Source organism: Mauremys reevesii, linkage group 5 (assembly GCF_016161935.1).
Source record: "Mauremys reevesii isolate NIE-2019 linkage group 5, ASM1616193v1, whole genome shotgun sequence".
Classification (NCBI taxonomy): Eukaryota; Metazoa; Chordata; order Testudines; family Geoemydidae; genus Mauremys; species Mauremys reevesii.
The window spans coordinates 60,623,625-60,638,049 of record NC_052627.1 but is presented as its reverse complement, the minus strand read 5'-3'; the positions used below and the strand labels follow the sequence as shown (position 1 = coordinate 60,638,049).

The following is a 14,425-nucleotide window of genomic DNA, read 5'->3' as shown; positions in this document are numbered from 1 at the left end:
TACATCATGCACACATCCTTTTTGATATTAACTTAAAAACACCCATTCTAACTATCTGAATATGTTCATTATATAAAGGATCATTCATTAGAAACACAGGGCAAACTAATAAAGCTAGCCACCTAAATTATGCAGACAAAGTTGTCTTCACACACACTCAAGAGGTATGTGTTATCTGGGGGTTCCATTTTTTTTTATTAACAACAATAATATTTAAGCACTCTGATCTTCAGATTTCAAAGTGTTTTACAGAGAAGGGCAAGTATTATTTCACAGAGGGGGAAATTGCAAAGGGCAACAGAAGGGAAAAAATGATTAAGGTTACGGAACAGCTTCCATATGAGGAGAGATAAAAAAGGCTGGGAGTGTTCAGTTTAGAAAAGAGATGACTAAAGGGGGATATGGTACAGATCCATAAAATCATGAATGGTGTGGAGAAAGTGAACAGGGAAATGTTGTTTACCCCTTCATATAACACAAAAAATAGTGAATTAAATTAAAAGACAGTAGGTTTAAAACAAACACAAAGAAATACTTCTCCACACAATGCACAGTTCACCTGAAGAACTCATTACCAGAGGATGTTGTGAAGCCCAAAAGTATAACTGGGTTAAAAAAAAATTAGATAAGTTCATGGAGGATAGGTCCATCAATGGCTATTAGCCAAGATGATCAGACAACCCCATGCACTAGGTCACCCTAAACCTCCGACTGCCAGAATCTGGGACTGGATGACAGGGGATAGATCACTCAATAACTTGCCCTGTGATGCTCATTCCCTCTGAAGCATCTGGCACTGGCCACTGTCAGAAGACAGGATACTGGGCTAGATGTTATGTTATGTTCTGCTGCCTCGTGTATAGCTCATTGTGACATTTGCTTTTTTATATATTGAGGGTCAATAAGTAAACAAGCCAAGAGCAATTTCAAAAGAAAATATTGACTGACAAACTAAGACAGCAGCAAAGAGTCCTGTGCCACCTTATAGACTAACAGACGTATTGGAGCATGAGCTTTCATGGGTGAATACCAGACGAAGTGGGTATTCACCCACGAAAGCTCATGCTCCAATACGTCTGTTAGTCTATAAGGTGCCACAGGACTCTTTGCTGCTTTTACAGATCCAGACTAACACGGCTACCCCTCTGAAACTAAGAGAGCTCTCTTTCAACATTTTTGTTCCATCTAGAAAAAATATGTATGCTGCATTAAATACTTACCTATCTTTCCTTGAATACTTGAAAATTTTCCTAGACAGTAATATGTGCAGTCATGTAGTCTGCATACAAATCTGTGGAAACCATTTATTTAAAGGGACCAAAAGAAAACTCCATTTTCACACAGCAGGAATGTGGATTTTTGCAGTAAGAAAATGTTTGAGAAGTTGAACAAATTAGCTATTTTTGTTTGGGAGTTTTTAAAAAAAAACAACCACCACCATGTAATGACTTTTGGTGGCCTATGTGAAAGAAACGAGAGGACTCCCTGTGCACTTCACTGTGGGCAAGTGGCTATTTTTAAAAATTACCATAAATGGGCAGCCCTTTGGGAAGTCACAGCAAAGAGGATGAGTGAGATGGATACTATTCTTATCCACAGAAGCTGTCCCTACGGAACAGGATGAAAGCAAAATAGTGGGGCTATGTGGGGAATACTGAACTGCTTATGTAGTACTTGGTATGTTAGGAGATCACTATACATACTAAGGACTAGAACTCTGGCAGCTTTCATCAGCAGTAAATTTACAACAAAAATCTTACAATATATTTGTATTCTTATCTGATTATGCTACATAGAATCATATATTTTCAGGCCAGAAGTGACCATTATGATTGTCTAGACAAGGGGTGGGCAATAATTTTTGCAAGGGGGGGCACTCCACAAATTTTGATAAGTTGCCATGGGCCGCACATTGCTACTATATTAATGGAGGGGATGTGGGGTCTGGGAGGGAGTTTGAGTGCAGGAAGGAGCTCTGGGCTGGTGCAGAGTGTTGGGGTACAGGAGGGGGTGCAAGGTGCAGGCTCTGGCTGGGAGGCACTTACCAGAGGTGGCTCCCGGCTGGTGGCGCAGCAGGGGTCAGGCAGGCACCCTGCCTGCCATAGCCCAACGCTGCTCCCAGAAGCGGCTGCAGCTGGCTGCTGCTGGCACGTCTTTGTGTGCCCCTTGTAGGGGAGGGGCAGCGGGTCTCCGTGTGCTGCCCATGCCCGCAAGCACCACCCCCGCAGCTCCCACTGGCCAGTTTCCAGCCAATGAGAGCTGTGAGGATGGTGCTGGGAGCAGAGGCAGCACGCAGGGCTGCCTTTCCCTCCCGCCCTGCCAGGGGCATGCAGAGACGTGCCAGCAGCAGGCGGCCACTTCTGAGACAGGCGTGGGGCCACGGCAGGCAAGCAGGCAGCCTGCCTGAGCACCCCGCTGCATCACAGGACTTTTAGTGGCCCGGATTCGGAGATCGCGAGGAGGCAGAAGAGGCCGGACAGAAATGTTAGATGGGCCGGATCTGGTCCGCAGGCTGTATTTTGCCCACCCCTGATCTAGTCTGACCTCCTGCATAAAATAGGCCACACAATTTCTCCCAATGATCCCTGCATCAAGCCCATAACTTATGGTTGAGCTAAAACATATCTTATGTTCTCTGCAAACAAAAGACTTTAGACTGCCAAAAATCAAAGAGAGAAGAGTTACAAGAATAGTATTTTGAAAATGAAAAGAGAACTAAAGACATTTAGTCTTTTAGAATCATATGCCAACACATTCATTGTCTTCAAGTAAACCAGGCATGTGTGTATACTTATAACTGAACAGCTTTTAAAAAATTCTGAACAGTCAAATAGTGATATAGAATAGGAATGATGGGCTAACTCACTCCTTTCCACAAAAAAGCCTGCAGAAGTGGGACAAATGGAGGAACTTTCAAGAGTTTTCTTCTTCTGACATTTTATCTGAACCTTTCCCCCAGGAGGAAAGAACAGTTATGCTCCCCATGGAACAGACAGGAAGTTTGGTTCCCAGAATCCCCAGATCCATAAAGGTTCTGGAGGGCAGGGCCACGTACGCAGAGACTTCTGGACAGCCCAGCTCCATCAGGAGTTTCACAGCAGGGAGAGGCGCCACAGAAAAGCTAATGCAGCCTAAGATTACATTACTTTTTTCACAGATTCCAATGCTTTTGTTTAGGGATGATGGCTCCAGAGCAGCAGCCCCCTGTCCCACCACCCTGTTCCATGCAAGGAGAGGAGCCTCTGCACGTGGATCTCAAGGCATTGTTGGCATTGTTTAAAATTAAACTGAACTAAATTTTTTTGGCATGAAATAAAAGCTGAGGACGAATGGTGAGTGATGCCAAAGAGCTACAACAGGAAAATCTCAGTGCTAAATATTTATGAGACAGAAAGTAAATAAATCTGACTTTGCAGGCTGCCCAACACCATTATTTTACTTTCAAACCAAAACAAACTATCTTGATGCAATCAACAGAATGTGTATGACATCAACATTTTTAAAACATACAAAACATGCAACTTCTTAAAATATCTCACCCAAGATATGCGTTCATGCTGTGAATATTCTCTGGAAATGGCTTCCCATTCTCCATATCTGTGATACCATCTCCTTTTAGGCTGTCTTTCTGTTAAAACATCCAGGTCTATGAATATTTTTAAGTATTAAATATCAGACAACAGTAAATATCCATCTTTTAGTAGCTCTAGGCAAAATGGTATTGTTAAAATACCTAACAAAAAGTAAATCACTTTAACAAACACTGTCCAATAAGAGGCTGAGTTAATCTTTTTTCATCAGAGCTTTCCTGAGGTCGGAGGAAACAAAGTCTTCAACTTCGAAGATAGTAAACCTACACAATTTATCAACTCATTGTAAGTTACAATTTCTTCAGATGCCCTTAACACATTTAAAATTGAACATAATCAAACCCTTTCCACAGAAATATCTGCTGAAATGACAGTAGTTGCATGGTCAGAAAATGAAGCTAGTGTTAAGGCTCAGGCCTCACCTCACTGGTTTCAGTAGCACAATATCAGTTCAGTCTCACAGTGGATAGCTGATAGTTCATTAATTGTGGAAGAACTTCTCTGGAATCACATGAAATATCTGGATCTGGATTACCTATCTAAACAACCTTTCTGAGGACCGAACTTCTAATCCTAGACAGCTGTCAACATTACAGGTGCCAGCAGGCCTTCTGTATTGACCCAGTTAATAAACTGGATTTTAGTGGCTTGATCTTTGACCTTTTTCTCTTCAGTCCATCCCTATTTCTTACTACCAAAGCTAAAAGAATGAGACTACTCTAATTGATTAGTAACTTAGCATTTGACAAAAATCTTCACTTCTGCAACATTTCTTTTTATTAAGTGTAAGATTGGAACTTTACACACACTAAAGTTTTATCACACTGCATTGAACAATTTAAAATGTTTGGTGTCAACAATACATATCATTATCGTTAGAGCCCTAAAAATCTGCAGATATCTGCTTTATATCTGAGGACCATGTTCGTGAATCGTGGATCGGATGCGGATATAAATTTTGAATCCGCACAGGGCTCTAATTATCATCTACATAACTATGTGTCACTCATTTGATTACTGGACTAACAAATTAGAGAATCTAAATGCTGACTGCAGATCAGGAATGTCTAAACTGTGGTCCTGGGATGATCAAAACAGCAACATACCAAAGGTGAATTCCTGGCTCCATTAGAATCAATGACAAAATCCCCACTGATTTCAGTAGGGTCAGGATTTCACCCCAGAAGTCAAAGGGTTGCACCTAATTTGTAAACAAAGGAGCAGATTCCAGCTTTCTTCACATTTAATGGCATGCTAGGAACTGTAGTGTCTGATGGCATGCCCCTGTATTAATAATTTGAGAGGGCGCAGGCCAATCTGTGACACCTGAAGTACATTTGAACACCACTGTGGCCATCTCTGTCTTAAGTTATAGCAGTTTTCCCATCAAGTGTAACATACAATGTACTGACATATCTATCAGTTTTCTGCTAGACTTCCTGAGTTAAAGGGAAAATAATCACATCTGCAAAAGATACTATATGAAACACAGCATTTTCCATTCTAATTCTCTTTGTTTTTGCATAGGCGGTGTGCATATAGAGGAAAAATGCAGCTTCTTAGCACAATATTACCTAGATTTCAAACATCTTAAGGCACCCAAATGGCAAACATTCCAACCATAAACTACCTTAGACTTAATTACAATAAGTTACCTACTAAAGAAACCAGCTTGTACTTTATAAGCTACAATAGAACCTCCGAGTTACGAACACCTTGGGGATGGTGGCTGTTCGTAACTCTGAAATGTTTATAACTCTGAACAAAATGTTATGGTTGTTCTTTCTGAACTTTACAACTGAACGTTGACTTAATACAGTTTTGAAACTTTACTATGCAGAAGAAAAATGCTGCGTTCCCTTTATTTTTTAGTAGTTTACATGTAACACAGTACTGTCCTGTATTTGCTTTTATTTTATTTTTTTCTCTCTCTCGGCTGCAGCCTGCTCGTTTATTTCCAGTTCCAAATTAGGTGTGTGGTTAACCGGTCAGTTCGTAACTATGGTGTCCGTAACTCTGAGGTTCTACTGTATTGGAAGCAGTCAACAGACATGACGCTTTGAGTCTCTGCAAAATATGGAATGTTCAATTTAAGAGATCAAAGATTCACTATTATTTAGTCTATATGGCAACTAGAAATAAAAAATAGCTTAGGGCTAAATACTGCCTTCTCTGCACTCAAAGAGCCTTATGTACAGTGGCTGAGCTTCTGTGCAAAGTGGACAAGGACTTGCAGACCTGATGCATGTGAGGTTACATCTTCTGCAGACTGCCAAGTCTAGGTACTACAGTGTTTGAGGCAGGCCAGGGTATCTGCCATTAAAGGTATCCTCCAGGCAAAAGTAATTGAGCAACTCTACAGTCTCTCCACAGCCAAAAGCAAAGTGACTACTCAGACTCGCACAAGGGGAGTTGGAGCAGATTTGGGGTGAAATTCTGGGTCCCCTGAAGTCAATGACAGAACTCCCACTGATTTTCGTAGGGCCAGGTTTTACCCTTGGACTTTATTATTAACTTTTATTTTAAATGGATCTGAAGCACACAAATCATTCCCTTTAAAATGAGTTATTTTTCTAATACACAATTTATATAGCATCATTCATGAATAGCTGGGGAAAACTGGACATTCTTCTCAATGTTAAACATACTAGAAATTCAAAGGTCCTGTCTGATTACTAAACATTTTCATCTTGCCCCCACAAATAAATATCTACTTTTGTAACATGATCCACTAGAAATACTAGCATGATTAGAATTTTGTTGAACCACAGACAAAAAGACAAGGTAGAATAACAGAGGGCCTGCTATTAGTACATTAGTACATTAGAATCCAAAACTAGTCTTACAATGTCAGCTCAAAAAGGAGAATTCATTAGCTTCTAGGTACACTCAAGTTACTATTTATCTATACTAAACATGTCAGTTTTGTGAATATACCATTAAGAACTGAAACACCAGAGCCTCTTTAGACTCTTGCAATCCCTCAGATCAGATAACTCATGCCTTCTGAGTTATCAAATATGATCCCTAGTAGTGATTATGGAATCAGCTGCATCTGCAATCAGTCGAGCTTGTTTAAGTTAAATTTGATTTGAGTAATATACATTTAACTTTGTGCATGCCATATATAAAACAGACCAAGGATAGAGGTTATTTTCTCAAATAATGATGCAATGTATAATAATTAAACAAAAGTGAAGCGCCCAATGACACCATATATTTTAAATGTCATCTCTGTGCTGTATTAAAGAATTAATCAAACTTCCCACACTTGTACTGAGCCATAAAACATCAATAAAATACCTCGCCCATCAGATCATCTCCAGCAACAACAGCTATTTTCAAATCAACATCAGCTTTCTTTGCCACCTCTTGAAGACCAGCAGCACATGCAAGTGGATTCATTCCACCAGCATTACTAATGACACGAACACCTTAACAGAACAAAAAGTTCAGTGTTAAAACCACCGGTTATACTACAAAAAAGGCTTAACACCCTGAGCCCCAGGATACACTGTTGCATGTGGTCAAGCACATGATCAATCAGAACAATAAACCAAATGTTGTGCTTTCTTATCAAGTCTACAGATAAACAGAGTTGTGATTGGTGCAACTCTGAAACTTAATAATAATTTAAATGTCTACGCAGTTCACTACTTCACTGAAGACTTTTGGGCAGAAACATACAGCTATTCTAACATTGCAGGCATAATCTGGAATTGAGAGAGGATTTTAGGGAGATTAGTACTACCTTTTACCCACAAATCTGACTTCTAAGGAGTTGTGAAGAAAATTGGTATGGCTGAATACTATTAGTATAAACCTTCTATTAGTATAAATCAGTATGTCTCTTCCACCAACAGAAGTTGGTCCAGTAAAAGATATTACATCACCCACTTTGCCTCTTTATTAATATAAACAGATAGAGATGGTCGCGAATTTTTAATGACATGTTTTTTCATTGGAAAATGCTGATCTATCAGAACTGAAACTGTTCACAGGAAAGGGTTTGTTTTGATAGATTTTTGGTTTTAGACAAAATTTTGAAACAAAAAAGTTTAAAATTGTCTAAACATCCTGTTTTGACACTTTCTAAATGAAAAGGTTGTTTTTCAGTTTGAAATGACTTTTCATTTTGAAACGTAATTTATAGTAAAAAATAAAAAGGTTGAAATCAAAACAAAATGTTTCAGAATTATCAAAATTGAAACATTTCATTTGACCCAATCAATTTTTTTCCCTGGGTTTTCTGTTCACTAAAGTTTTCAAGATACTTGCCCCAATTCAGGATAGGGAATGTTTAGGATTTTTTTTTTCTTTCCAAATTCTGAAAATTCTCTTGAATGGGAAAACCATTTCCCACCTCACTCATTAAACAGTTAACATGAAACTGGATAAAAGTACATCTCAAAGGCCTGGTCTAGCACCTGCAACGATGCAGAGCTCTCCAGCAGAGGAGTCCCGCAATCCCAGAATAGAAAGAGGTCCCAGCATGGAGGACCGAAAGTCCAGGATCTGATCGCAAGGTTTCTAAAGCCATGAAAGACAAAGGATGAAAGTGAAGGACCTAAGACAAGGTATCAAAAAGTCCCCAGACATGCCGCTTCTACAGGCACTGCATGCCATTCTAGGTGGGTCTGCCACCAGTGCCCCACCAGTGACGGACTGACTCGGAATCAAACTATAATATATATTAAATTATATGAAGAGAAGGTCCACACAAATGGACTTAAAAATTCTAAATATTTACACTTTAAAACATTCTAAATATTAAACTATAATATATATTAAACTATATAAAGAGAAGGTCCACACAAATGGGGATAGAAAAATAGTCCCTCTAGACATTTCAAGCAGACTCTTCCACGCCAGGACATCCCGATATAGAGAACCACCATCGCTCTACTAGCATGCTGCATATGTCTGTCTGTGGCGGTGATCTCGGGTGCAAAAACTGCATCTAAGTAGGGCAAATAGTGTAGTGTTACTATTGTTAATGGTTTACAATTAGGTTGCATAACAATGACCCTCTAACAAACACCACGTGCGAGAGGCCACAGAGAGAACAAGCATGCATTGAGTTCCTCGCGTGGCGCGGGCGGGGCTGGCTGCAATCCTTTTTGCTTTGCACATTGCCTGCCTTAGGGAGAGCACACAGCCAGTAAGTAATAAATGTAGTATGTACTGTAAGGCTTACCAGGACAAGAGGCAAGAGCAGCCTTCTCTTTCTCTTTCTCGCTCGCTCTCTCAGTGCAAATGCGCGCCAATGAGGAGTATATCCAAAAAAAATCTCGTACTGAGATCTCCTGAGACTTGGTTCCTCTCTTTGTTGTTCACTGAAACTGACTACTAGACTGTGTTTACTGTTGGCAATGTATGTGTTGTGTTCAAAAATTCACACTTTTTTTTTCAGAAAGAAAAGACAAGGGACGACATGTTCAGGAAACTGATGGCCAGCTCCAGGCGGGAGGCGGCAGAGAGAGAGAGGAGAGGAGAGCCTGTGTCAGCAGCATCGCACACACTTGTAGATGTTCTGCAAGACCGCAGTCAGAGGAGAGAGCCCCCTGCAGTGCATCTGCACCCGCCAACAACCAGAAGTCCTCCTCCCCCCTCACCCAAGACAAGAGGGCCGAGAACTGTCCCTGCCACCGCAGCACACCGATAATGTTAGAGACACTGTCGCTGCTGGTAATTTGTACAAGCTTTTTTTTTAGCATCAACCAACCAGTCCTAACTCAAAAAAACCCCCCCTGTACATTATTATTAGCGGTAAAACTGTTGTTTTTGACTGTTTCACACGCTTCTGGTGTCTGTGTCAGAAGACTGTTCTGTGTGGGGGGGGTAATGTGTCACTGCAGCCCCCACACAGCATGCCTACAGACTTGGCTGCAGGGTCAATGCACAGACACACACAGACACTAGGCACCAGGCACAGGGACAGTGGTGTGTGGTGTATGTCGCCCTGCTTCTTTCCTGATGTGCAGGGTGTGTGCAGGGTCCGCATCCCTGAATGTAATGGCAGGCTTTGTTTCACATGCATTTTGGACGCTGGGATATTCTCTCAGCACGGTGTCTGGCTGATCGTAAACAGCAGCCAGGCACCATTCTGCACTTGCTCAGCCGGTAGTTGAAGAGTTCCGATCACTGTAGCTAAACAGACCAGAGTTCCTGAACAGGGGGGGACAGCAAGTCACACAGTTCAAGAAAGTGCCCCCGCGCCCTGAAGTTTTTCGCAGCCACACTGTGTGTCATCAGACCAGCACAGCACGTCGGTCCAGTCCAGTCTGTGTTTCCCGGCCCGCCCAGAATCGCCACCACCCACACCATGAACTTGACCCCATGCCACCCACTCAATGACGACATAGTCCTGTAGCCCAAAGGAGACAAGAAAAATGCACTTTCCCTTTTAAAATAAACACATAGCTCAATTTATACAGTACATAATATATAGTGTATTAGGTATGGGGAAAATGAGAATTCCCTTTGTTGAATGTTTTCATTCAAACCATAGAAAAAAAACAGTCAGACTTCCTATATTCAACTTTGAAGTAACAAAGTACACAATGAAGATATGAACACTGTGAGGTTCTGAGCACCCCAACTAATACTGAAGACAATAGTAGTTAAGAGTGATGAGCACTTCAAAGATCAAGCTATAAATTATTAAAGTTATCCAACCCATATTATTCTATAACATACCTTTCCTGTGAATGTCCTTAATATAGGGACCCATTGCAGTAAACACAAAATCAGGAGTGTAACCCAAATCCTGAAATAATAAAAAATTATATAATGTACTTTCCAAATCTTTGTCATGGGTAAATCAACTCCTTCTTTTTATTGGCTTTTAGATTGCAGAAAAGATTGAAAAACAGCCTATACTCATTTTCTTAATTCTATAATTAAAAATGGTGGATTTCCTTTTCTAAAGGAAACCTAGAAAACATTTCTCTAAAATAAAAAAATCCTTAACTTAGCAATATATATGTTAAAATAAACACAACACAAATGGACATCAGTATATTTTCACAGACGTCTAATTATATATTTCAAAACACCACTATTTTTAATTAGCCTACAGGGAACAAATAATCCAATCAATTCCATTTATAAAGTAAAATACAAAATATCGACAACATACAACAAAACACTTCACAACTATCTCATTCCAGGAGATGTTTTATTGAAGCCATATGAATTGAGACAATGCATTCAAATTTCAAGCCATGTGTACCTAACTCTCTGCTGGCATAAAATGACAGAACTCCTTTGAAGGCAATGAAGTTCTGCCAGTTTCATTAGCAGATATTTGGCCCATTGTTTTTAACATTGAATTGAATTCATCCACAAACTAATGGGACTACTCATGTGACTAAAATTACTCATATGCCTAAATCTTTGCAAGATTAGGGCATAAGGACTCAACCCTGCTCTCACTGAAGATAATGGGAAAACTCCTTTTGAATTCAGTAGGCCTGACCTTATGAGGGACTGACCAACTGCTGAAATAATAAAGGCTAATGATGTTTAGTACCACTCAAGATTCCACCCTGAAATTGATATATGAATGGTGAGGGATAATTTCCTCCTCTAGTGAAATGCAGCAATCTCTGGAGCAGCCAAGATCAAATATTTGAATCTCAAATTAATATGTTTATTAAACCTATGAAGCTATTACTATATTTATATTAAAGTGCATCTTATATTCAGACATGACTATAATTTACAGAATAAGAATGAATAATGGAAACTACAATGACTACTCCTGAGGGCATTCCGCACCAAAAAAATAAAAATTATGCGCACAGTATTTTAAAATTCTGCAAAATTCTGCAAATTTTATTTGTCAAATAAATGTGGAGGCTCCAGCATGGCATTGGGGAGCACATGCCACTGGCTGCACAGAGGTGGGAGATCACTGTGCAGCTCCCCCCCCAGGACACACACTCAGCGATGAGGCTGCACCCAACCCTGATACAGTGCAAGGACCGGGCCTGCCCCAGAAACACCCCAGGGCCCTGCCCCTCCATGCCTGTGAACCATTTGTGAGCAGGCAGGCTCAGCAATGCAGGATCCAAGTGTGGAGGGGCTTAGTGTGGGGGGATCCAGGTGTGGGTTCAGAGGGTTCTGTGTGGGGCAATCCGGGTATGGATGGCTCAGTGGGGCATCTGGGTGCGGGGGGGGGGGGGATCTGGATGCACAGGGGCTTGTTGAGGGGTTCTGGTGCAATGGTAATGGGACTCTGCAGGGGGATCCAGGTGAAGGTGATTGGAGCTAAGTGAGGGGGCTCAGTGGGGGGTCCAGATGCTGGGGGAGTGGGGCTCAGTGGGGATCCAGGTGCAGCTGGGTGGGGCTTGGTAGTCTGATATACGTTCGGGGGAAGTGGAGCTCATCAGGAGGGTTCTGAGTGCAGGTGGGGGTGAGGCACAGCAGGAAGGACTGGGTATGAGGGGGTCTGGATGCACAGAGGAAGGGTGGATGGGGGAGCAGCTTCCTATATAGGGATCCCTCCCCCTGCAGGTGAGGAGCAAGGGGTACAGGAAGGGGGTGGGAGTTTGCAGAGCTTTCTGTAGCTGGGGTAGAAATCTGGTGGTGGTCTGACCCAGCCCCAGAAGTCATGCAGGGGAAGAGGAAGTCCCATCCTCTCCAGCCTAGCCATGACTAGCAGCTAAACCCGGCACAAGGTAGGAGCCACCAGCTGGATCTTCCCCAATCCCGCCTCCTGCACCATAGTGATTTACCTCTCTGCCGGCTGCCCTGGGCATCCGAAACATACTGCTGGGGAGGGCCACATGACCGCTCTTGTGGCTTCCCTTTGCTTTCCCGTCAGAAAGTCATTTTCCTGCAGGGAAGCAAAGAAATCTGCAGGGGACATAAATTCTGGGCATGTACAGTGGTGCAGAATTCCTCCAAGAGTAAACAACACTCTGATCTTGCAATATGTTTGTATTGCAATTAACAGTGTCTTTCTAATAGAGCTATATTGCTGCTATTTCTTAGTAGTAAGATTTTATGTTAGTCAATCAAATCAGATCTGCCATCTGTCATTGCAAATTAAAATAATCAAGACTAAACGTTTGCACTGTAAGACTATTAATATTCTCCTATGTAAATACTAAGCTTACTCTTGCAGATTCTTATTCATACAAGTAGTCCCAGGAGCGTTGGCTGGATTGGGCCTGATTTATTTTAAAATCTTAATGTTTGTATGATAATGCTTTCCAGCCAACCGTTCTGCATCACTCAGCAACTGAAAAGATTTGAAGCACTTTTAAAACATTGATCACTTTGTGATATCAGAACATTTCAAACAGCTCAAACTGTAAAACTTAGTTAATGAAATCAAACCATCAGTTATACAATTCTTGAATAATTGCTTGAATTATTATTTCAAACTTAAAATCATTCTTTCCTTACCGGTGATTTGGCTTTTGCAGCTGTCAACAGAGACATTGTAATTTCAGAAAGATAATCAAAAACCAGAAAATCCAGTTTTCCTCCATAGAGAAGCTGAGGAACTAATCAAAAATACATTAAGTAGCTCTTAGTTGAAAGACACTAAATATTTTGTTGTTTGGGGGCTGATGCTTAGTGTTGTGCTTTGATCACTGTTTTATTTATGTATCGGAGAGGAAGGGGGAACTATTTTAAAAAACAAACAGCCCAAACACAAAACACCGTACCTATATCTAGAACTATCCCTACAGCATAGGGCGAGGGGGGCGGGAGGGGGAGGAGGCCCCCTGCTGGCTTTGCCAACGCCACTAGAGATGCTCATGCCCATCCAGTGGGGCTGACAGTTTTCGGAGCGTAGGCATCCCCCCTGCTTGGGGTGCCTCGCGCGGGACGGGCGCTGACGGAGGGCGGCTCTACTAACCCCCCTCTCCCGGGGGTGGCTCAGCCCCCATCCCCGCGGCGCTGCCTCAACTTTGCGCCTGTGCCTGGGCTCGAGCGCGGCGAGGCAGCGGCTCCGGCTCTCGTTTCGCGCGCCGCCCGCCCCGTCCGCTTCCGGTGACGCGCGGGTTGTTTTGCTGGGCTCAGCCCCCACCCCAGCGGGAGGCCGCGCAGTGTGTGGCCGTGCGGCGGCGGCGGCGGCGGCGCGCGCTGGGGGGGGGCTGGTGCATCTCCCCGCCCCTCTGCCCGTCCCCCAACCCCGGTACCTGAGGCCGCCGTGTCGCCCCAGAAGCCCGCAGCGCAGCCCACCCGCACGGCCGCGCCCGCCTGGGGCTCGCAGGAGCCGCCGCCCAGGTTGCTCCAGCGGCGGCGGCTGCTTGTTGCCCGCAGAAGCCGGGGGGCAGCGGCGCCCCTCAGCCCCAGCAGCGCGGCGGCGGCGCAGCTCATGGTGGCTCCGGGCGCGCCAGGCCGGGGCGGGAGGCGGAGGCGAAGGGCTGGGCCGCCGCTGACTCAGCCCCGGGGCCCGATCCGGCTCCCGCCGCCTCCCTGCGGCTGGATCGGGCCCGATCGGTGCTTCCCAGTCCCCACCACCAAGGCCCGGGGGGCCGGCCCTGCCTTGGCTCCGGGGCAGAGGCCCTGGGCTGGCAGCACTAAGGGCCTCGCGAGCTAGTGACAAATTAGCCCTGCCTGCCTCCTGCCACTGAAAAGTGTCACCAACCCGGCCTCTTCCCCCATGTGCGAAAAACAACCACCCAACCCCTGGCTCCTGCTGCAGGCCACCTCGGTAGCCTGTGGGCAAAGAGACAAACCAGGAGGATAGGCTAGTTATTGAGCCACCAACATGTGCTAGTCCCTGTACAGCAATAGAAAGGCAGAGCTACAGCCCCAAGAAGTTTGCAATTTAAAAAAGCTGCAGCCAGACAATGATTGGGAAAAGGGTT

At 43.4% G+C, this 14,425-nt stretch overlaps 1 protein-coding gene across 6 annotated transcripts in view; it reads right to left on the bottom strand.

The window, feature by feature from the left end:
• LOC120406932 overlaps window positions 1–13,946 on the bottom strand; it is a 106,365-nt gene extending 92,419 nt beyond the window's left edge. The window contains exons 1-5 of one of the 6 annotated variants that reach the window (XM_039542157.1): window positions 13,751–13,946; window positions 13,008–13,108; window positions 10,290–10,359; window positions 6,894–7,024; window positions 3,540–3,628 (exon numbers count right to left, since the gene is read on the bottom strand). In XM_039542157.1, coding sequence (XP_039398091.1) covers window positions 3,540–3,628; window positions 6,894–7,024; window positions 10,290–10,359; window positions 13,008–13,108; window positions 13,751–13,931 — 572 coding nt within the window. In that variant the 5' untranslated portion in view covers window positions 13,932–13,946. Of the gene's footprint in view, window positions 1–3,539; window positions 3,629–6,893; window positions 7,025–10,289; window positions 10,360–10,824; window positions 10,875–12,715; window positions 12,821–13,007; window positions 13,109–13,273; window positions 13,594–13,750 lie in introns of those variants that run through there. The other 5 variants (XM_039542159.1, XM_039542160.1, XM_039542161.1 and 2 more) reach the window with 5 other exon arrangements.
• Between the last annotated feature and the right edge of the window lie 479 nt (window positions 13,947–14,425).